At 34.7% G+C, this 18,638-nt stretch overlaps 1 protein-coding gene across 1 annotated transcript in view; it reads left to right on the top strand.

The window, feature by feature from the left end:
* The first annotated feature begins 1,249 nt into the window (after nucleotides 1-1,249).
* sh3gl2a (SH3 domain containing GRB2 like 2a, endophilin A1) overlaps nucleotides 1,250-18,638 on the top strand; it is a 43,317-nt gene continuing 25,928 nt past the window's right edge. Inside the window, 1 exon segment of the mRNA NM_201116.1 lies at nucleotides 1,250-1,396. Within this exon segment, the coding sequence (NP_957410.1) occupies nucleotides 1,352-1,396 (45 nt within the window). The 5' untranslated portion in view covers nucleotides 1,250-1,351.

The following is an 18,638-nucleotide window of genomic DNA, read 5'->3' as shown; positions in this document are numbered from 1 at the left end:
GGATACCTGACCTCTGTCAATCCAGCTGCAAGTTTGCTGTCTGAGCTGTTCCTTATGACAGACTGCTGTGGATGAGCACTACAAGGGCAGAATGACAATTTTAATATTATGCAAATAGGTAATATTAACTGCTGATAGATAACATAAACTTGAAATACATAAGATGTCATAGCAGTGTTTCACAAAACTGGTCCCTATTTTTTCTAATAAGCAACTAAAAAGTTCTGTCTGGTCTTTTAACAGGTAGTCATGCAAAATTTGCAGAGATGGGAGTACTTTGTGAGACACATTTTTAACCACTGTATTATATAATTGATTAAATTGTACTGTTTTATAATGTTACAAATTGTACATGTTGTACATGTTGTCTTAATGTAACACTGGTGGTTACTGTACATTCCTGTTTAAGAATGATAAGTAATTTTAATCTTTTATGAAGGTTGATGTTGCTGATTTCTTGGAATCTTTGTGTGCAGATGTTGGCTGCAATGCCTATGCCTATTACAGCAAGGCAACAGGTTTATGACACTGGGATATCTGGACACACTTTACAAAAAGTTTCCATTAGTTAATTTTAGTTCACGTGTTTACAAACATGAATGAACAAAACATGTACAGCATTTATTAATAATCAGCATTTTCATAATTTACAAATGCATTATTAAAATCCAAAGCTGTGCTTATTACCATTAGTTAATGCACTGTGATCTACCTTTATTTAAAGTAACTAATGTTAACAAAGATAAATACTGTGATAAGCATATTGTTTATGATAGTAAACACATAAACTAACTTAAACTATTGAAACCCTATTATAAAGTGTTACCAGATAGCTTTAGGACCATCCAACCACCTGATCCAGAAAGTGTTGGCTGACAATCTAAATATATTAAATCACATCCCCACTATAGAGAGAGAGCATTTTTTACGACAAAATTTCAGTGTTCCCTAGAGTCCCCCTGTCTGCCATTTTTCTTCTTCTTAATATTATTATTAGTATTGATTATTATATATATATATATATATATATATATATATATATATATATATATATATATATACGGTACGGTTTCTCCCCTGACCTGTCTTGAATGTACCTGTTGGCGTAACGCCTTTTTGAATTAACCTTGAAGGTTCCCCTGGAGGAGGGGCTCAGCTGTAATCCGTGGGGAGGCGGAACCTGACGCGTGATGTCACAGCCTCGTCATCATCAGCTGCTATAATCAGCCTACTCGTGTGGTGATTCCCAGTGTACGAGGGTTTATTTCTGAACGTCTCTCATCCCCGTATCTCTGAACATATTTACATCTCATCCAGGGGTTAGAAGAATAGCACTAGTCCAATCGGAACCATGTCTGTAGCGGGACTGAAGAAACAATTCCACAAAGCCACTCAGGTAAGATGCAACGGTACATGAATTCAGCATTCTGTTCTGTTGACCATTACGAGCCTGAAAATGGGTTTGCTGCAGTGCTACAGCAGACAGAACAGCTTGTGTCCTGAATCGTAATGCGGCTCTTCACTCTGAACAGCGTGTGCTTTATTCAACGCACCGTAATATAAACAAATGAAGGCACTATATGTTGCCATCGGGCTAGTCGCTGTCAAAGCATTTCGTTCAGATGTTAGGATGAAGGATGTTCTGTGTTTTTTTTCCGTGCTCTTATCAGCACCGTTGAAATGAAAACGCGTGAACATCAATATTTTAAGATGCGTAGATAAGGGCTGTTACATAATAGCTCATATCCTTAAATTGACCTCGATGCCCTCTAAAGCAGTCGTGATGCTGTGACACTTTAAATCCACGATGCCAAAGCCACCACATATAGGCTTTAGGTCCAATTTTATGGAATTGGAATTTTTGCCATTTTATATATATATATATATATATATATATATATATATATATATATATATATATATATATATATATATATATATATATTTTATTTTATTTTTATTTTTTTTCATATTAGCCCCCTAAATCTGGTTGAATTTTAATTTCAACTATTATCATTATTTTCTGTGTATGTGTAAATTTCTGTATGTTTGTGTCAGTGGACATAAAACTAGATTTAATCTCTGGTTACCTTGTGAGGCTGCATTACTCTTGGTTCTCCATCTAGTGTCCTTGTTTAAAGATTCACCTTGCATTAATAGAGGAATGAGAGATGCATGTCTCACTGTAATTTTGTGTAGACATAATTTGGGATTTAAATTGTGCCATTTTGAAGTATACAATCTCAAACGCGGAAAAACATGACTCCAGCATCCCTTTACATTGTTCTTAACATGAAATTCTTTGACTTGCATAGCTGCCTGACATTAAACAACATAATCTGTCTCATTCTGACCAATCGTCAGGCTGTGACATCATCAGTGCACGCTGCAGAGTGGAGAGGGTGGCATGACTCAGAGCTGCTCTGTAGAACAGATGGTTCCTCAAACACACTGCTCCATCTCACAGCTTGCTGTGTACTTTATACACAGCCTTCTTGCAGTCGTGACAAAATATAGTGCCTGCTCTGTGAAATGCAGAGGCAGGTTTAACTAGTTTTACCTCCATTATTTATTCTTGGAAATTTAATTGCATAGTAAATACTTGCTTGTATTTGAACCATAGGTTTGCCCATTACTAACCAAACAAAATAAAATGTAATAAAAATAAAAACAAAAACTATAGCATTCAGATTATATTCAAATTGTGTACCTGAATAGGCCATGAGAGACAACAAGCATTTGTTTATAAGGTATTTTGTTCATGAGCACTTAGTTTTAAAATGACAAACAAAAAAACAAAGCATTTCCAGCACTCTAACACTTTAGTTCACACCATCTGGCTTTTTAGCCAATTGTGATTTGTTGCACAAAACTGAGGTGAGATTTCATGAAAACTGTCTTTGACTATTCTGTTTGGCTGTATGTAATTATGCAGAGATTTTGTAAGTGTCTTATGAAAGTGATTTTTATTTGAGTATACACAAAGACCACACACACACACACACATTCTGTTTTCATCAACTATGAATTTATTTTGAGCCTATGTACAGAAAATGTCATTTCTGTTTTATTACATGTAATAGATGAAAATTATGCAATCAGAGAACATCTTTCTTGATTTTTTTTACCATTGGGTGTTTTGAAATGGTTGATCACAGTGTCACAAATTCGTGTTGTTGTTTTTTTCATTTGTGAGCAGTAGTGTACTTGGACATGTAGAGATTTCTTTAGCTTCTATCTCTAGGTTTCTTTGATGTAAGGCACTATTTATGCATCACAGCGCCTGTCCCAAACATGGCTGATGTTTTTTTCTGCTTTCCCCTATTACAAATTCTGGACGTTGCTTACTGCAGTGCACACATTTTTCTGTTGAAGTTTTTGTCAGCTGTACCACATACTTGGCAGGCCAGTGTTTTTAAAATGACCCTAAACAGTGGGACATTTTACCACCTAAAGAATGAGATGTTTTTCCCTTACAAATATTAAAATATATTGTTTTATTGTTGTGTGTTTTAGCACATCGCTTCCTGCACTTGAACAGTATGTTCAAGATTATCAGTAAAATGCTTATCAAAAATGCTAAGTAAAATGCTAAGTTATCAGTAAAATGCTAAGTTTTTAAATGCTAATCAAATTGTGAGCTGTCTATTGTCCATCTTCACAGAAATGAAGACTATTTCAAATTGTAGAGAGCAGATTATACACCCTCCTAAAATAGTACTTTCAGGATGGAATGCCTTTTGTAGTGTTAAATAGGTGAGCCTGTTGTAAGGTGAGTACATAGTCACTGAAAAAAACATGCACTGGCAAGCTAGTTAATAGTACAGTGCCTAGTGCAGGTAACTGGTGATCAGCCCCTATCTGGCCTCAGGAGGAGATGGCTCCGGTTCAGAAAATGCAGCAGTGCTCAAAATGGGTAAAACATTTGTTCCAGCTGATTTACCTCAGATGGCAGATTTAGTTCCAGATGGCAGAGGGGCAAAAGCCTCTGAGAGAGAAAGGCCCTGCACAGTTTGGTAGAGAATAGGGAAGTAGACATTTGTTAGTTTTAAAGTGCTTTCACCCATATACTAACTTATATTATTTGGCTATAAATATAGTAATTATAACAAACGATGTGTTAACGGTTAACTAACTCTATCTATTGTTGCAACACCAAAACATAGAATATTCAAATTTTATAAGCTCATTAACTTTATATCATAAGCCTACTATCTTTAAATGATTTCCTAAGCCTACTTTGGTGATAAGCAGTAGTTTGTTCTTTCCTGGAACCAGCTCATTTGTTTTGTTCTAATCTCCAGCACCTACAGGATTTAAGTCTATGCAGAGTCAGTGTTAGAATTAATTATTTCAAATTTTGCATGTTCTCATGTTCAATTTTAGTACAAACAGAACATAAATATAATTTTTTTAGTCTTTTTAGAAGACTTTTTATTTTTATTCTCAACATGCAGTATAAGAGAGAATGGTGAAAGATTTTCAATTTCATGTTCACATGAAAAAGTTGATATCGATAAATGGTGATGCAGAGACACCCACTTTCATGTGAATGGCTGATTTTTCACATATAGCACAGCAACTACTGATTAACAAATACTTGGTTAAACCTTATTTTAAGAGTTTAACTAAGGATTGGTTTTGTTTATAAGATGCAAAGCAATGTGTGCTCATGTTCAATTTGTAAAAAATCACGTTATTTTTTCAAATATCTTACTTTGATTATATACAGGTACTCAGCTAACATGAAAATGACTGTCATATTACCTAGTTCCTCTGAAAGTCCAGCCCTCAAGAGGCTCTGATTGGTCATCTAACATAATATGCCTGTAATTCACAGATAGGCTCCATGTCATCAGTAAATCATCACGCCTCCACAAGCACGCGCTTTGATTCTGTTGTGTTAATAGTGTCTGAGTAGGAGTAGTGGTTAAAAGTATTTGTTTGAGCCTTAATCAGACAAAAAATTAAAAGGATGAACTTCATGCCAGCTCTCTAAAATAACATTTGACGAGTCTCTGTAATGAGTGAAAACAGGGGGTGGCTCCTTTAATAGAGAATTTCTATTTTGTGTGTGTGTGTGTGTTTGTGTGTGTGTGTGTTTGTGTGTGTGTGTGTGTGTGTGTGTGTGTGTGTGTGTGTGTGTGTGTGTGTGTGTGTGTGTGTGTGTGTGTGTGTGTGTGTGTGTGTAAACAGTCTGTAGACTCATGTAACATGAGAACGGGGCCGTTTTAAATTTTTTTTTTTTCCCTTTGATGCTTGAATTAAGTTATTTTTCTGTAATATACAGTGACGCTTTTAACAGAAGAATAAAACGCAAGATGTGGAATGTGACCCCTCCCTTTGAGCTTTGATGGATGAGCTTTTTCTGATAGAACACGAGTTAGGCAAACTATCCTGTATTTTATCATCTTACTCAACGTTACATGTCTTTTACATATATTCGGAATAAGCATGTGTAATTAATATGAAACATTCACTTGTCTTTTGTGAGTTCATTATTTGAAATGTAGAATGTAGGGAACGCGGCCACATAGAGAGACACTACAGCGCTGATGAAGATTGTGGATGTTTACATGGGTTTGACTGATAAATATGAATTTGTAGCTAAATTGTTGCCAAATAGAATTTCCCATTGTTTACATGCGTTTTTATGTTCTTGCTACAACATACTGTTAGCACTAGTCATTTTTAACAAATCAAAATACTTACAAATTGTGGCTCACAATACAGGAGTCCAGCACTGAACTAGGAGAGATTTTGGAAGCTGTCCTTTGTGAAATGCCAGCTAAATATTTTTTTAATACTCTGAAATATAATAAGAATTTAACTGTAAGCACTTCTTTCTTTGTGTCTTGTCCTTTGGAAGTCCAAATACAGAAATAGAAAAGCTCTGTTGAAATAGCAGCATTTGGGCAGGATTGTAGCTACTGTATTGTGCTAATTTGTACAGCACATCTGGCCAAGCCCCTTCACTGTACGAAGTGTATGCGCGAGGTGTATGCACGTAACCAGTAGGGTTTATGACATCAATAAGTCGGATGTATATTTTGTAGTCCCCAAACTTTGTTCGCTGTAGGCTATGCTAAGCTAACTCTGTAAAAGCCAAGGTCTCTCTTTGCATTGAACTTTGAGTGTCTTACATTCAGAGATGTTGTTTATGTTCACACAGCTACATTACACATGAAATAAAGTTTAAAATATGGTATTGTAGTGGACCACCCCTTTAATTCAAGTACTGAGTAAAAACAACTACATGTACTCACTATATGATTAGAGTTAGAATGCAGATTTAATTGTAATTGCATACAATTATGTATAATTCGTTGTAATTACCATAGTAAGTACATAGAACGTTTAACAAGGACACCTTAAAGTAAAATGTTATCTAATATGGTTTAATTTACTGTTTGGCCTTTAAGTATCTTCATGCTGTCTGTTGAACTGACTGTGAATTTACTTTAGATGAATCAGTAAGAGAGTGATTGTACCATTGCTGCACAATATATCGTTTCAGCATTGATATCGCAATGTGATTATTCGCAATAGTCACCATCGTAAGAATACACAATGTTGAGTCTAGATTATAGTTAATCATTTTTCCTAGTGTTTTTTTAGGCTTATGACTGTGTGAAGGTTTTAAATAGGGAAACTGTACCATTTTTAAGTTAATAACAATTCATTTAATTTATTTGTCATTACAATGAAGACTATGCAGTATTATTTTACATTTGATTATTTGATTTTTGTATACCTGAATACAGTTCGACTCCTCAGAAAAACAATAAATTGCTGCTTATTTAACTAACATTTTTTTTCTTTATTAAATTTAACTATGTTTGTAGATTGTTTATTATATTCTATGCACCTCCCGTACAGATCATCCCAATTAATGTAAATGTATAAAGTATTTCCAAATAGTTATTCAAATCAAATTGTATTCATACCGCAATATATATTGCACAATAAAAAAATTGCAATGTTAGGTTTTTCCAATATAAAATAATGGAGATTATTTATAATTGATTTACCTCACATGTTCAGACAAGGGAAATACAGTAGACTTTTCATATTTTTTGTTTATTTTTGAATGCTCAGTAACCCCCATCAATTTAATTAATAGGTTTTCAGTTGTTACTAGGTTTTCAGAATGCCATCATGTTCAGGTTGTGCGACTTGTCTTTATCCTCAAAAACCATAAACAAAACCATAGAAGCTATAACAAGATATGAAACCACATATAAAATGAGGACAAACAAAACAGTTTTTGCTGAACACCGTGCATTTTGCACTGTGTTTTTGGCCACCAACAGCTTTAACCATCAAAACGAAAATATATCGAAATATAAATATATTCTTTATGTTAGCATGTTCATGTCAACGACAGAAAGCCATAAATAATATTATAAGTTAAAAGTTCTTTAGATTTGACCTTAAGTACATATTTTGTCATTTTAAGCATTTATTTGCAGAAAATGATAATAGGTCAGTATAAAATACACAATGTTTTCAGACAAATATTGGTTTGGAAAATGTCTAGATGTTTAAAATATGCAACATACTTGTCCTTTTCTAATCTTTAAGCTCAGACAACATGGAATAATTTCCTTTGATCTATTGTCATGTTCGATGACAATGTATTTGCTTAAAATTTTGAAGATATGTTATCAGTTCTTTAAAAAATCACCTATTCAATTACACAGTTTAAAATTTTCGATCTTCTCTCTCTCAATGTATTAAATGCTACTTCAAGCACGTTAATATGATTTCAGTACACTGCAAAAAAAAAGTTCTAAGTTATAGTTTTTCAAGCAAGCAAAACGATGTTGCAGTGGGGTATGTAAAATACTCTAGTTTTTACTTTAAATAAAATCAATTTATTTAACCCATTGGCAGATTATTTTGTTTGTTTTATTCATTCATTCATTCATTTTTCTTTTCAGCTTAATCTCTTTATTAATCTGGGGTTGTCACAGCGTAATGAACCGCCAAATTATCCAGCATATGTTTTACGCAGTGGATGCCCTTCCAGTTGCAACCCAATACTGGAATATATTCTATACACAATGATTCACACACATACACTACAGAAAATTAAGCTTACTCAATTTACCTATATCACGTATTTAGACTTGTAGGGGAAACCGGAGAACCCGGAGGAAACCCACGCGAACATGGGAAGAACATGCAAACACCACACAGAAATGCCAACTGACCCAGCTGAGGCTTGGACCTGCGGCCTTCTTGCTGTAAGGCAATCGTGCTACCCACTGCGCCACTGTGATGCCTTAATTTTGACATATTATTTCTAAAAACAAGACAATGTTTTTTATTTGTCTTGAAAATGCTTCTAGATTCAAGAATTTTTAGATATTTAAACTAGAAACAAGATAAAAACTTAAAGCAAGGGAGTTTTTTTGTAGTGTATTTGTTTGGCCATATCTAAACCACGTGTTTGGTGTCAAACTATTTTGAAGTCAGAGAAGATTTTTCATTCCTGTGTGCCAGTCATGCAGGTGTAAAGCAAATAAATTCAAAGAATAGTTGTTTGACTTTAAAGTATGCCCTTTAAAATGTTTTATTAATTAAAGACTAATTGATTTATTGATGTAAAATTAACATCTACTATATAGTGCACTCTAAACATACACATTAGCATGCTTCCCCTCTTAGATTTGTTTTTGACAGATTAGTAGCACTGTTGACTCATAGCCAGAAGGTTGCTGTTTTACTCCTTTCTGTGTGGGTTTTTCATGTTTGTGTGGGTTTCCTGTATGTGATCTGGTTTCCCCTGAATTGAATTAGAAACTGGGCGTAGTGTAAAAATGTGTACGTGTGTGAATAAGAGAATGCAAGTGTGTTTCCCAGCACTGGGGGTTCATGAGAGAGAATAAAAGCGAGTGAGAGAGAGAGGAAGATACAGCAGTTCATCCTCATAATGACCTGTGCAATCTACCAAGACCAGCTCAAATTAGCTTTGGGTCATAAACAGACAGAGCCTATGATAACCAGGTGCAGGTAGTCTATTAATAACAGAATGGGCATAAGATGATTTCATGTGGATATTAGACACATAAAATCAATCAGTTGACAATCTGTTGACACAATCCAAAGTGTTTGCTTCAATAAAACATCCTGCAAGAAACGTCCTCTTTGTTTTATTTACATAACATGCCTAATACATGCAGCATTCACTTGATGTCATAAGCCCACCAGTGAAATTGTCTTTTTCAAATATTTCCCAAGTGATGTTTAACAGATAAAGAACATTTTCACAGCATTTCCTACAGTTTTTTTTTTGTTCTGAATAAAGTATTATTTATTTTAGAGTAGAATAAAAGCAGTTTTTAATTTTTCTTTAATACATTTTACAATCAGCCAATAACTTGACTAATTATCCTGACTTCCCTAGGTAACATGACCTAGTTAAGCCTTTAAATTGCACTTTAAGCGGAAATAAAAGCTGAGGTAGAAGTTGCAAAATAGGCAGAAAAATATTATGCACCATGGAAAAAGACAAAAGAATTTAGACAATTAGAAATTGCAACCCCAAATTAGAAATTCGGCACAGTATGGAAAATGCAAAAAAGAAATAGTGATTTCTAAATGTACTTTGTATTTCATTGCAGACCATAAACAAACATTATTTATTGAGTGTTTTTCATGATTACACACATATACCACAAACACATATTCCTATTTTAGTTTTTGCAACACATTTTTTAAAAAGTTGGGACAGGAAAAATTTGGAGTTAGTATTAACACTATTTTTTGTAAATTATGTTGAAAATGTTAGCCCTTCTTCTCAAGAGTTTAATGTTTCTCAAGAGTTTAAAGAGTTTTTTTTTTCTTTTCTCTAATAAACAACACTTGGGAAAGAGGGCTAATATTTTTGACTTCAATATAGTCCTAGTGCCTACTGTCATTCAGTTGCTCAATGGCAGACACTTGTCTAAACCAGAAGCGAGTGTTGTGTCACTTAAAAAGCAAACAGAGATGATTATAATCACACAGATAATCTATACAGTCAATTTCACATTCTCCATATGCTTGAGTCTGCTAGCAAACATTACAAACCTAAGAGTAAATAGTTGCTTTGACGAGTCCAGTTGAATCTCTGTGCAGACTTTAAGAGGACCTATGTGTGAATGTGTGTGTTTTAGTGTAAAATACTAATATTATAAGTGAACCTCAAGGTACCACTTTTTAAAAAAATCCATGACCCTTCAAATAATACTGTAGATACCAGTTAACTGACAATCACAAAAAAAAATTCATATTTATTTAAATAATAGGTGTGAAATGTTAGGCATGTTAGACATTAATGCTAGTTGCTGAAATATTTATCCACACACCTTACAATTGGGCGGAGATGAACTGGTCACCCCGCCTAAGCCTGGTTTCTCCCAAAGTTTGTTCCCCACTTCTGTCAATTTTTGGAGTTCTGGTTTATATAATTTGGTTATTGTTGCCTCTTTCTTGCTTTTTGTAGACACACTTTAAGAGAATTGATCTTGAACAGTGACATTTGTAATAAACTGAACTAAAACAATTGTACAGTAATGTATAACTACAGCACTCTACCACAACAATGTTCACTGCCTGATATGCTGGAATGTTCCATAATCTGAAAGATCATTATGGCTTTGTATTCTCTTTTCTTTGTGTTTAACTGCTTTGAAACCATCTACGTTGTAAAAGTGCTTTGACTTTCTCCCAACTTTTACTTTTGTTCTGTTCTGCATCCCAGTCATCACTTAGTAGGCCGAGGATGCTGTATATGCCAGGTCAGGGGCTCATCCTGCTGTTACATAAGAGCAGTGAGGCTTAAAAATTACATCACCATCACCATCACAATAACCTTACTGATTTCCCAAAGCATCAAAATGACACTCGATTGACATCAGAATGTGTCCTTGGTATTTTATGTATATTAGGGTTTATGCAGTGAAATACTGTGCTCTTCTTGCGGTGTATAACAATGTATATAATATGTATGTAAATCTTTATAAATCTCTATCATTGTTTTGTTATCGTTTAAAGGCTCTCCACTTGTTTTAGTTAGCCTGTTTGGAGCCTTTGAGTATACCTTTTATTTTATAATGCAGATTATTTACTGTCCTTCATATATGTGACACCTTAACTATTTCTGATTTTGATTTGTAAATTAATAGCATGCAACTTTATGTAAAAAAAAAAACTTTGTTTAATAAAAACGGATGTTTGTTAGAATAGTTGTTGTAGAACATGCTGTCCGTATATATTCAAATTCCCCTTTAAGTTTATATTATATTATATTATATTATATTATATTATATTATAATTACATATTTAGTGTAATATTTTTATTTAGTATTTTTATTATATATATATATATATATATATATATATATATATATATATATATATATATATATATATATATATATATATATATATATATATCTACTCTATAATAGTAGACAGACTCTTGCCTCCTCTAGCCATCTTTATGCATGAGCTTTTTCAGCTGCCCTTAATTGCACACACACACACACACACACACACACACACACACACACACACACACACACACACACACACACACACACACACACTCAATAATAATAGGAGTCAGATACTGCTGTCTTTCCAGCCCAAGGGATGCACACCCCTTTCTGTCATGCAGACAATCACAAATCAAGGGAGGACATCCTCCCATAACCTCCGTCATTTGTCCATCTATCTGTTCTATTTATAAACTGTTAATCTTTGGTGGTTGTAATCCAGAAGGCACAGACTCAGGGAAATATTTTAAGACCGTCCGATTGGAAGGTGGGGGTGGAGTTTCTGTACTCCATGTGCTGCTGTCACATTGGGCTTCATGTGACTGCTATCCACCTAGTCAGTGGCACAGCATTTCTTTTCCGCTGCACGTAATAAGGTTTGTTTGAAACATTTAGCGGCCCCTAATTTAAACAGTAGAGGTTCTATGTGGATATGTGAGTTTATATACCTTGCTCTCCTATCAGAGCAACTCTTCCCCAGATTGTGTTTGCTGTAGATAGCATGAACTTAAATGATGGAGAACCTGTTAGTGAGATTCATGTTAATGTCAATCTGTGGCCCTCCAGCACAAAGGACCAAATTACTACAGTTATCTGGTAGTTTTTGCATTGCTTTGGCCTTTTCGGGGTTAATTATTTTGATCTCTTGATTGCAATATAAATACTGGGAAATGTCTGTAGACTGATAGTGTTTCCTTATAATCTTAAAATGTGAGCAAAATCACTTGTTTTGTCAACACTTTAGACATTACGCTAAAGAATCATTCAGATACTAGCTTTAAAATTATGTTGGTAAAGTAGCAATGGTTTCTGCTGTTCTGACGTCAGCTGCAGATGTTATGGCGGAAGAAAGTAGTTCCTCATACAAAAGGACTCGCTGTGTTTGATTTTCTTTTTTTAATATTCACAGGTATGTGTATAAATGCATTTTAAATGCAATTTACAAATATAGTCACTGGTGGGACACTGAGGCAAAAGCCATCATATCTGCAGGGCCTTGGAAACCGAGTGTGGAGTCATGGGAGTCTATATTCATAGATGAACTATTCAGATGTATTCAAAACTTATCAATATCATGGAAGTATGAAGCAGGCTGAAAACTATTAAAGCCAACCGAGACCACTGAAGCAACTGAGTGAAAGAGCTTTATTATGCCACAGATGACACTTCCAGTTCATCTGGTCATAAGCATGTAGGAAAGTAGCAGTACTGTCTTATTATAATTACTTTTTGAAGTTCTCTTTTAATGCTGATCTGTGCAAGAATAAAACACACAACATGTTAAAGAGTCTTTGGTGTTTCTTTTGTGTTTTTTCTTTTTTAAACCAAACTAGAAATTGATAGTGTATGTCGTAAGCACGTCAACACAGGACATGGTCTGTTTCACTAATTTAAATGGCTTATTTTTCTGAGTTTGAGCATTCTTCAGAACATTTGGAATAATGTAAGAATGCAAGTAAGCAAAATATATAACACTGTTTTTGGATATTTTAAAGATTCTTTTTTACATATTTCGCCTTTTTTAAATCTCTTAACTTTTTATATGCAATATAAAACTCATTTGGTATTGCATATTTTTCATTCATTCATTTTCTTGTCGGCTTAGTCCCTTTATTAATCCAAGGTCGCCACAGCGGAACGAACCGCCAACTTATCCAGCAAGTATTTACGCAGCGAATGCCCTTCCCATCCCTGGGAAACATTCACACACACACTCATACACTACGGACAATTTAGCCTACCCAATTCACCTGTACCGCATGTCTTTGGACTCTGGGGGAAACCGGAGCTTCTGGAGAAAACCAACGCGAACGGAGAGAGAACATGCAAACGCCACACAGAAATGGCAGCTGAGTTGAAGCTCAAACCAGCCACCCAGCGACCTTCTTGCTGTGAGGCGACAGCAATACCTACTACACCACTGATTCGTCCACGTATTGCATATACTGCCTGTCATAAACTGAAGTGTATCATTTAAAATTATTACAAACTTTATCATACAGAAACCTAAGTTTAATTTAAATAAATGGAAGCACATTTGTAAGATTTGTTGTAGCAAGGTGTTGGTTTCTCAAAAGAATCATTATTTTGCTATGGGTGCATTGTCGGTTATTATTTTTAGTCAATGATTCAGCATTTCCTGAAAACTTGCAAGCAGCATATATGTAGTTGGAACTATATCTCTTTTAGTTATTATACAGTTCAATAGTGGTTCAGTATAGTTCTATATTGGTTAAATCATGTTTTATTGTCAGTATGACTCCTTATACTTACACTGTGAGGAAGCTGCCATGCAATACATTCTATATCTTTCATGTAAGCCAGTAATCTTTATCCAGTGATATATTACTTCAACTTATAATTATTACTAATAAAATTAGTGGCTTATTGTTGTCTTTATTGTAAATAAAAAAAACAATTAAAGTTCTTATTAATATTGATCTCAAACTAATTAATTAATATAATGACAGGCGGTATGGTGGCTCAGTGGTTAGCAAGAAGGTCGCTGGTTCGAGTCTGGGCTGAACCAGGAGGCATATCTGTGTGGAAATTGTATGTTCTCCCATTGTCGCGTGGGTTTCCCCTGAATGCTCCAGTTTTCCCCACAGTCATGAGGTACAAGTGAATTGTGTAAACAAAATAGGCCGCATTGTATGAGCCTGTGTGTGTGAATGAGAGAGTGCATAGGATTTATCCAGTGCTGAAACAACATCTGCTGCGTGAAACATGTTCCAGAGTAATTAGTGGTTCATTCCATTGTGGCTTACTCCCTGTTAAATCGTTGAGTGAGCAAGCGAGTAAAATTGCATCAAATCAGAGTCGTAGTCATTGGTGTCATCTGGCAAACATTGGTCATTGTAGTGATGAATTATATATATTGTAGGTTATACAGTTATACACACTACATGCTCAAAGGTATTTCATTCCTCTGTAAGTCGCTGTTTCCCATCCAGCTCATATTTCTTACAAATTTGTTAAAGTTATGTAGAGGTAATCTTACAGCCAAAGAGTTTCTTTACAAATGAGATTCAGTAATGTAATCTACTGTAGGGTCCATTATGGTATGGCCTCTTACAAATTTCAATGACTTCCTGAATGACTGGCCAGAGCTTCACAGACTCTCTGTCTGATGGCTGAGGATCCATGGCAAACTTTATGATCTCATTCCCTCTCATATTAGGTGTTTATTGGCATTGATCAGGTCTCAAAAATGTACTACATTTACTGTACTGAAGTAGTTTTGTGAACAGATAATCTCTAGATACTACTAAAAAACAATGTAAAGCAAATGCATTGTATCGCAAATACAAAATGTTTTTAAATGTTCTACTTACTATGCTGTACTGACACTGGTCAGTTTCACAAAATGGGGTCAAAATGTTTGCCATGCCAATAGTAATTTCCATACTTTGCATTAGTCTGAGAGAGAGAAAAAAAAAAACATTTGATTAAATGATAATCTAATATCTAACATTCGATAACGTCTTTGGGTAGCTTTCATGACATAATTGAAGGTGCCATAGAAAGCATTTATACATTGTTTAAGTTGTTCTTTGATGTCTACATAAAGTATGTAGGAAATGTTTTTTCAAGCCATTTTAATGCCCTCTGAATTGCCCCTAGAATGTAAAGGCTCTGTTTTTACCTTATTTGGAAGGGATGTGGATATTAATGAGCTCTGAATTTTTCATCCAGAGCTCTTTATATCTACAACCCCAGGCAAAAAGTATGGAATTTGCATTCTTGGAAGTTGCTTATTTAAATGTTTAATTGTGTAAAAAAAAAAAAAAAACATATACTGTACTTGCCACAAAACTATTTTCATTAAACAATTCAACCTCCTGGCTGTATGAAACAATTTAAAAAACAAGAAAAGCAAGGAAAAAAGCTGTATCTGATTACAACTGGTAATTAGTCTGCAGTGCACATCTTAGTGAGGGGTTGAACCAAGCTGATTGACATAGCTCATGGCTCCAACATGACGTATGTCAGTTGAAACAAGGGAGAGGATTATCAAACTTTTCAAAGAACTTTAACATTCACTGAATTTTGCAGAAGATGCTGGTTGTTGCCAGTCAGCTGTGTCTAAAATCTGGACCAGGTACAAATTAATTGACAAGGTTGTAGAAGTGAAGCATACTCTTAAACATTAAAGCATCAAGACGCAAAACTTAAAGCAATATGCCTTCCAAATCAAAAAATGCTCAACAAAACATACGAGGAACAAATAGGCAGAAAGGAGAGTCAGTCTCTCTCACCAGAATGTAAGGAAGTGGGAAATTATATTTACATACAGAAAACCTAAGCAAAAACCATCATTAACATTTAAACAAAAAAGTGGGCTTTAGTGGGCTAAAGAAAGACAATCTTGGGCTGTGGATGACTGGATGAGAGTGTTTTACAGTAATGAATCACATGAATCTGCATTAGGCCGGGTGATGATGCTGTAACTTTTGTTTGGTGCCATTCCAGTAAAATTTATGAAGACAACTGCCTGAAGAAAATGTGAACATTTTCACAATCATTTAATGATATGGGATTGTACATATATGTCGGGTGAAGGTATGAAAGTCATTGCATCCTTTATAAATGCACAAGTTTATAATAAGATTTTGGACACTTTTCTTATTCCATAAATTAAAAGGATGTTTGGTGATGATGACATAATTATTTCAGCATGATAATGTTTCATGCCATAGGACAAATTCTCTGAAAACTTTTTTACAGGAAAGACATATAATATCAATGGGATGGCCTGCAAATAGTCCAGACTTCAATCCAATTGAAAATCTGTGGTGGAAATTAAAGAAAACGGTCCATGACAAGGCTTAAAAGCTGATTTGGCAACTGCAATAAGATTAATTTGGAGACAGACTGATGAACAATACTGATAAACACATGCGCCAGATGCTTCAAGCTGTTATAAAAGCCAGGTTGTGCAACAAAGTACTATAGGTGTTTTTATTTTGTGATTCCATATAATTTCCCTCAGTTTTGTGTGATTCCATATTTTTTTCCTCAGTTTGTAAAAACAGTTGTAATTGGCTACAGCGTTCTTTATTTTCATTCTTTCTTTCTTTTTGTGTTTCATACAGCTAGAAGTTTGGATTGCTAAATGAAAATAGTTTTGTGGCATGTATGTGTCTGCTTTTTTTTTCTACACAAATATTTAAATGAACATCTTCCAAGAGTGGTGACTCCATACTTTTTGCCAGGTGCTGTAGGTAGCTCATCTTAATACTCTCACAGCACAATTTGTATATTTAAATTGTATAAAAACAGACTGGAATTTAATGTCGTACTACTGCAAAACCAAATTAGTTTTATGAAGTTTATTGGCATTCTTTCACTCCAGAAAAATCACAGTAAGAGTTGAGTAATGTGAAAAGATACATAAATGTGCCTTTTACGTGCACTCAATGTTGACACATACACATGTGTCTATGACCACATTATAACTGCCTACAGTAAAACATGTATCATACGTTAAATGAACAAAAGATACAGTTACACAGATTTTATAACCACAGTGCTAATACCCGTCCAATTTTGAAACAGGAGTCCCATATACATTAGAAAACACAAGAAGCTGTATTAAAATGAGAAAATAAGGGAAACAATAAAGTTATTGTATTCTCACTAGTAAACATTGTGTTTCATCCAGCTCATTTTTTCAAAAACTAAGAGAAAGAAGAAACTCTGCAACAATAATGATGCGGCATATAGTGTAATGTTTGTGCAAGTTTTCTATCTGACTGAATTGCCCAAGGGCTTTTGATGTGATTTCCAAGGATTTTTCAATTTTGCCCTTGCCTCTGTGGAGGTCTGTGTATGTCTGTGCTCGGTGTTGTGGAAAATAGCAGCCTCTTTTGTGCTTCTGCTTTGCCCACAGGATTTATTGTCTTTATTACAAAGAAAGACCAGATATTTAAACACAGTGATGAAAAAAATATCATATCTAAATCTGAGTTTAAACATTCTCTTTGACTTATGTATAATAAAGTTTATGGTCATTACAAGACCCCCCAGAGAGTCTAATTACTTCCCTGGAGATTGTTGCTGAATTTAAGGAGAGCAATGGGAAATAAGATGTGTTCTTGTAGACAAAGCTAAGCTAAAATAAAATGGGTATAGGAATTTGTTTCTGGTGATGGAAATACTGTATGCCATTTTGGCCACCTAAATTCGTTCTGGGTCAAGAAACCTTTTTCTTCCCTGATTTCTTGAAAAGTGTTGTCAGAAGAGTCCAAGAAGATTAAAAACCTTGTATTGGACACTGCTGTTCACACAATAAAATATGGTACTATTGTTTTGCGTGGCAAAATTTTGACGTCTGATTTTGATATTATATGTTCAAAAAAAAGAGCTGCACTGTGGCGCAGTGGATATCACAATTGCGTTACAGCAAGAAGGTCGCTGGTTTGAACCTCGGCTGGGTCAGTTGGCATTTCTGTGAGGAGTTTGCATGTTCTTTGCATTTCTTCCGCGTGCTCTGGTTTCCCCCTCAAGTCGTGCTATAGGTGAACTGAGTAGGCTAAATTCTCCATAGTGTATAAGTGTGAGTGAGCGTGTATAGATGTTTCCAAGTGATGGGTTGCAGCTGGAAGGGCATCAACTGCGTAAAACATGCTAGATAAGTTGGCAGTTCATTCCGCTGTGGCGACCCCAGATTAATAAAGGGACTAAGCAGAGTAGGAAATAAATGAATGAATGTTCAAAAAAAGCAAACACATGTACTTGCACTCCACAAAGTCATCCATTAAGCTTGAGCTACAGTTCGGTATTCTTTACAAAATTAAGTCTTTGTCTGTCAGACCTTTTTGTTTCCTTTGTAATTAGAATTGTTTTAACCACCATCATAATGTCAGAGCATTATGAAAACAGGTTTATCAGGTTGAATCCGTTATCTTGCTATATACTGGCATTCAAATCTTTGTTTTCATGAATGATTTTAATTATTGTTATTACGCTAGAGCAGGGGATTTGATGTACAAATAAAACCCGAAATAAATGATCATGCCACACCTTGTTAAGTTTTTTTTTAAATAATATTTCAAAGTGAATACTTCTAGAATGTCATTCCCATCACGG

This window comes from Danio rerio, chromosome 1 (assembly GCF_049306965.1).
Source record: "Danio rerio strain Tuebingen ecotype United States chromosome 1, GRCz12tu, whole genome shotgun sequence".
Taxonomy (NCBI): domain Eukaryota; kingdom Metazoa; phylum Chordata; class Actinopteri; order Cypriniformes; family Danionidae; genus Danio; species Danio rerio.
The sequence above is the reverse complement of the archived record's forward strand: the minus strand, read 5'-3'. Positions and strand labels throughout refer to the sequence as shown.